This window comes from Rhizophagus irregularis, chromosome 4 (assembly GCF_026210795.1).
Source record: "Rhizophagus irregularis chromosome 4, complete sequence".
Taxonomy (NCBI): domain Eukaryota; kingdom Fungi; phylum Glomeromycota; class Glomeromycetes; order Glomerales; family Glomeraceae; genus Rhizophagus; species Rhizophagus irregularis.
The window spans coordinates 4,543,792-4,550,214 of NC_089432.1; the positions used below are offsets into that span (position 1 = coordinate 4,543,792).

Below are 6,423 nucleotides of genomic sequence, written 5' to 3' on the forward strand. Positions count from 1 at the left end.
AGAAAAAAAAAGGAAAAGAAAAAGGTGTTTCGAAAGAAAAAAAAGAAATTTGAAAAAAAGGAAACAACCGAAAGTAAAGATCGGTTCAAGAAAAAAAAACGAAAATTAAAAAAAGGGGAGCCAAATGATTTAGATCGGTCGGAAAAAATAAATATTTGAAAAAAAAAATTTCATTGGATTAGATGTATAACATGACTTGCCGATCAAGTTGGTCTTAACTATGGATCAACAATTCAAAATTAATTTATACAGGCTAATCTAAACGTTAGTCACACCATTATATGGATTGGGGTAGTATCGATAGTTTATCGTTTCAAGCATATAGTGTATTTATTGTAAATTCACCAATTTATCTTCAAATTAAAGGCGAGTTATTGATTTTTATCAGTTAGTTATGCTTTCAGATCCTAGGTTTCTGAGTTCTGAATTTTCAGTTTCAGTTTTTAGTTAAATTCATTTCAGTATCAAATGTATTTATTATTACTGTTTCACTTAATCGAACAATAATGAATTAATTAAAATATTAAAAAAACGTGTGCTGTTGCTTCTGTTGATGCTTAAATTTTTTTATAACAAAAATATGTTATGTGCAGGTGATGTGTAGATGTTCATTGATACTTATATATAAATTTACTATATATAATAATGTTGACAAAATTTAATGTAGAATAAAATATTGAAAGTAATGAATTTAATACAAAATTTACATATCTGTAAAAACTTAAAATTTCTAAGAAAATTTATTTGATAATAAAATATTTGGAACCTTTATATATAAATCCGAATAAATATAAAATCAAATATAATTATACTTGATAACCTAACTCATTTGTCTCCTTTGAATTTATTAAATCAAAGGAAATCTTAATAAATTTTAGATCTGTAAATTTAAAGTATTTGAAGATATTAGATATATTATATAACAATCCACTTCCATTTTAAGATCTAAATTTAACTAATTTCAATCCATAAGATTAATAATTACGAACCTAGTAGAAAATCTGAGGAGTACGCAATGGAAGCAGGTTATCGTAAGTTTAAAAAAGTATAATTCATATTGTAATTAATATTATTCTGGAAATCATTTGAAGATTAAAATTAGACTTTCCTGATTGTGATACTATTGTGATAAAATAAAAAAATATAATCAGACAAAACAAACTGTCCAAATATAAATTAAAAATATGCAACAGCAGTATTTTCAAAAAAATATGAAGCTCGGGAGAAATTAGAAAATATTTTCATCGGGTGTCAATACTTGGAAGCAATAGATATAGATGGGAAAATTATGGATATACTGTATATTGTGATAAATTCCTGGATTTGTTGATTAAATTAACACCACTCACTCTTTATACAACATTCACATTAATCGATTTAGGTATTTTAATAAGAATCTTTAAAACGTTTTTAATAATTAGAATAGTAAAGATGAAATTCATATCATCGTTTTTATGGAAGTGCATAATTTTATTGAAGAATACAAAATAGAAGGTATAATTTAGTTTAATTATTATGATTATGATTTTGGAATCATGAAATTACATGGCTAGAGTGTATGAAATATATAGATAATTTTACTTGATATAATTCCATATTTTCCATATTCCATCCACTGTTTTATACTTTAGAAATTTAATATCTAAAATTGCTTGTGATCATTTCAATTTTCAATTTAATGATTCACAGCACGTTTTTTATGATGTATGTATGGACTTAAATATTATTTATTCGTATGATAATAAATAAATTTATTATAATTATAAAATAAAAAATAATTATATTGTCAATAAAAAGAAAAAATTTTTTTTACAGATAATAATAAAACATTGCAAGTTGAAATTTTACGTAAGTCAAAATTTAGACTTTATTTTTCACCTATAAAGGGGAATTGAGATATAGTAAAAAATCATAGTATTTATTGTGCAATTAGCATAATCTCTTTTTTATATAAACAGTTATATCACATAACAAATCCTTTCCGAAATTATTCCTCACGTCTTCTTGTACTACTACCTCTTCTTGTGTTGAAGTAAACGTACTCTATCTAAAAAAATTGAAAACATTAGAATTAATCTGATAAAGAAACCAAAGAACTCTTTGGTCTTTTGAACTACACTTCTGCACCTTACTGTCCAAATCAGTTTTCTTAAGGACCTCAACAAAGCGAGATCAATGTTAAATTGAATGTGACTCAAAACTAAATTGTTGATATGAAAGATATTCATGCTACTCCAATAGGAATTTAAGCATATTAGTAATTTTCTATTTTCCAGTTGTGCAACATCAATATCTATAGGCATTGGACCTAAATAGCCCATAGATGTCACTTCGAATTGTCCTCAGTCATTATAAAAGTAATATAAATTGTTTAATTAGCGAGACTTCACCTATAAAAATTTTTGGTACAATTTCATTGGTAATTATGAAAACAATATTAATTAAAAAATTAGTTAAAAAAATTTCTTTGTTAATATTAGGCAGCTATTATAATTTTTCACATGATTTCGTATTTTGTAAGATATTGTATATAACTTTTTTTTTTTATTAAATAAAATTAAAAATGTTAGAGTAAATAGTCATTTATAATAAAATCAACAGCGTATAATAAGAGAAAATATTAAGTAATTATTATTTTCTTTATCTCTTACCATTTTCGACTAATTATTCATAATGACAAAGAATCGATAAACAAGTAATAATTTTTAGGTACTTATTAATAAAAGCATTAAGTAAAGTTAATATTTCAACAAATTGAGGTAATAAAAAGACTATTAACGGATAATTAAAATAATTAAGAAAATTCGTAAAATACTTTTACAGTCACGGAAAACTATTAGCTGTGATGATAAATCAAAATGATATTTAATAATCAATATTGTAAAACAAAAATTCTAATTTCTAGTCTTTATAATTTCATCATTGAAATATTTCTTTTACATAAATTTTAAAATTTTTTGCTTTAGATAAAGTATTATATTAGTACTATCCTCTTTCATGATCTTTTCTTATATATGATTACTATTTCGTAAGGTAGTAGTACTGAGAGGAAGAGTTAATTGTTTTAAGTCCAATTAATTTTTGAAAAAAAAAAATATTTCAATCTCTGAGTTCATAGTCCCAGGATGACATTTTAAAAACTAAAAGGAAAATTATATATGGTTAATTTAATCATAACAAAAAAAATGCTTACTATAAAAATCATTAAAATTTTATTTAATAAGTCATTTTATTTATTATATAGAGTAGTATATTTATTATTTTATAAATTAAAAAATGTTGCAATTTATTGATTACAAATTATTAATTTTTTTGAAGTAATTTAACTTATGTCGTGCATTTTGATATCCTTGTTCGGCAGATTTTTCATACCAATAAATTGCTTTATCAATATCTTTTGTAATTCCTCTTCCAAATTCATACATAATACCAAAATTGTATTGTGCTAACATATTTCCCAAATTTGCTGATTTTTGATATAATTCAAATGCTCTTTCCTGATCAATTTTAGTTCCAATACCTTTTTCATAACAATATCCTAACATTGTTATTCCACCTGAATATCCTGCTTCAGCTGATTTCTTACACAATTCAAAAGCTTTATTATAATCTATTTCAACACCAATTCCTTTTAAATAACACTTGCCAAGATTTGACATTGCCATCATATTTCCATTATTTGCAGCTTTTTCATAATAATAAATAGCCATTTTTATATCCCTTTTAATGCCTATTCCATTATAATATAAGTAACCAATTTTTAATTGTCCATTTGCAAAATTTTTATTAACCACTTTTTCATAATATTTAAAAGCTAATTTTTCATTTCTTATAATTCCATATCCATATTGATAACATTCACCAACATAAGTTTGTGCTAATACATGATCTTTTTCTGATGCATCAATAAATAAATTAAATGCTTTCTTATTATTTTTACTTGTTTCAATTCCAAAATAATTAAAATATCCAAGTAAAAAAATGGAATTTGAACTATTTTGATTATTTGATAACCAATAATAAATTTCTTGTGAATTAGTATTATAACTATTAAAACATTCAATAACTAGTTCATTTATTAATTTTCTTTCAATACCTCTATTTGATAAATTAAAAATTAAATCATTTACTTTATCAATTACTATGTCTAATCCTTTTTCAAACAAAAGTTTCTCTCGTTCATTTGACACTGTTATAGGATCAATTTCTTTTATATTTATTTTGTCAAAATAAGTATTCCATTCATTCGTATTTTCGGTATTTTGCATTTTCTTATTATCAAACATATTGAATAATAATAATAATTGACGATTAAACGTCAAAGTTGTAAAAAAAAAATTTTTTTTTTCATAACCCCTTTTTAAGATCGTCCTCCGACTGTTACACAGCGCCATCAATATCACCAAAACAAAAAAGCCGTCCATCATAAGCCGCAGTACCACAGTAATGCCTTCGCGATCATGTGATTTTTGGAAGTTACACATGCCGGTTACATGTGATTTCGGATAATCATTTCCTGTAGAATTGTAAGATCTTTAAAATTTTATTTGTAAAAAAAAATAAAGTTTTGAACCAATATTCGGTGCAATATTTTGAATTTATGTTCTTTATATTTTTAATATACGGTAATTATTCCCAATGCATCATATTTTTATTACGAGTTATTGGCAATTTGGCATAACTTGACAATTGCACTATAATATCATTCATTTTAATATTTGAAAGAACATTCTTTAACCACAAATGTTGTAACGTCGTATTAGCTTACTATTATGTGACTCTTCTTTTAAATGAGTTTATAAAAAAGGATATAGTGAAGAGAAAGAAAAAAAAAATATAATTGATAATTTGTCTAATTTGATTAAAATGAGATCGATTAGCGGCGTTTATTCACTAACACGTGCGTGAAAGTGTTCGGAGACAAATAATGCGTGACAATTAAGATTTCACATACTCAAAAAAAATTCGTCAATATCATAAACAGTGAAATTCGAAGGGAGTGACATGTGATGAATTAAACCATGATCATGTATGTAATCACAATTTTTGTCGGTGCGACTGGCCCAATAAATTTTTTTTAGCATTGAAAAATTGTCAAAAAGTTATATTTTAAGAAATAATTCGGTGTTTTCAGCTCTTATGAAAATGGTTTTATGGAAATGGTATCTATTATTACTATGTAAAACCTCCCTAATTTTTACAATGTATGTGATTTTTTTTAATTCACTTAGAACTGCGCATACACAATTAAAAATTATCGATATCTAAATTAAGAAAATTCAATTTTATTAGAATTTAGCGAACTTTATGAATTAGTTTTTTGTTTGGCTAATAACAAGAAGTAAAAATTAAGATTCATTGATATAAAAAGTTTTTTTTATTACAATTACTTTTCAAAAATAATATGATAATACTCTTATTATTATAAGAATATGGCAACAGTTTAATTATCTTTATAAATTCCTAATACTTACTTTCCTTTTTTTTAAATATAAATATTTCTTTAAACTAAATCATAGATAGAATTTAATTTAGAAACATGATATGTCATAAAAAATATACTGTGCATGTAATAGTTATTTCACAAGGAACTGTGATTCTGACTCTAGAGTTTGGAATCGATTAAGACGGTTAATCGATTAAGGTATCTCAAAAATCGGTTAATCGATTAAAATTATTCAAACCATAATTCTGGTCAAATTATCTAATGCGGCCCAGAGCTGTAAATTTTTGGTCACGTGTTCTCTGAACTTGGACGAATTTGTATTAATTTTTTAATAATCATAATAATAAAATAAGACTTTCCTAAAACTAAATGTATGATCAAAAGTAATTTGGTGCAATCTGCGGCCAAAAAAAAAAAAATTTAATGTATTTAATATTAATCGATTATTAATCGATTAGGGCCCTTGGTTAATCGATTTAAGGTTTTTTTGGTCGGTTCCAATCTCTAGCTGACTCAATAACTTATATCATGATTCCGTACCATAAAGCCTTTTAATATACTTATTTGAACTAATAATGATAAAATTTATTCCAATATTGATAGACTACTTACCCATCTTTTTAAATAAATAGTATCACCCGTAAGAATATATCTAGAAAAAAAATCAAGAATTTTAATTAGGAACCGTGTGGAATAAAAATTATATAATTACTCCATCAATAATCTATAGCTGAAGTTAAAAAGATTTTAATGCCTAGCTTTCATAATAGACTTCTCCAGAACAATTTTTTTGAATATTGCTAAAATGACTTTGAATTACTTATGATTTTAGGTTTATTGACAATAACCTATAAAAACCAGTTGTAGAAGCATTCGAATGTAAAGAGATTTTTTGCAAGAAACAATTTTTTTGTTAAGACGTCTTATGGTTTATTTATTTATAAATAATGATGTCATTAAATTATAATGATGCATGA

At 24.3% G+C, this 6,423-nt stretch overlaps 2 protein-coding genes across 2 annotated transcripts; both read right to left on the reverse strand.

Moving 5' to 3' along the window:
* Positions 1-1,987: 1,987 nt before the first annotated feature.
* OCT59_024305 (uncharacterized protein) lies at positions 1,988-2,321 on the reverse strand (the record flags this gene model as incomplete). Its single annotated transcript, XM_066135335.1, has 2 exons — positions 1,988-2,047; positions 2,133-2,321. 2 exons carry the CDS (start codon positions 2,319-2,321, stop codon positions 1,988-1,990), a joined length of 249 nt encoding a protein of 82 aa, XP_065991367.1.
* An 841-nt stretch (positions 2,322-3,162) lies between these two features.
* On the reverse strand, positions 3,163-4,328 carry OCT59_024306 (uncharacterized protein). The gene has a single exon (XM_066135336.1). It carries the CDS (start codon positions 4,284-4,286, stop codon positions 3,294-3,296), a length of 993 nt encoding a protein of 330 aa, XP_065991368.1. The 5' UTR covers positions 4,287-4,328; the 3' UTR covers positions 3,163-3,293.
* Between the last annotated feature and the right edge of the window lie 2,095 nt (positions 4,329-6,423).

Bases quoted from the DNA above. Each gene is read 5' to 3' on its own strand.
- OCT59_024306 (XM_066135336.1), bottom strand. From the start codon at position 4,286: ATGTTTGATAATAAGAAAATGCAAAATACCGAAAATACGAATGAATGG.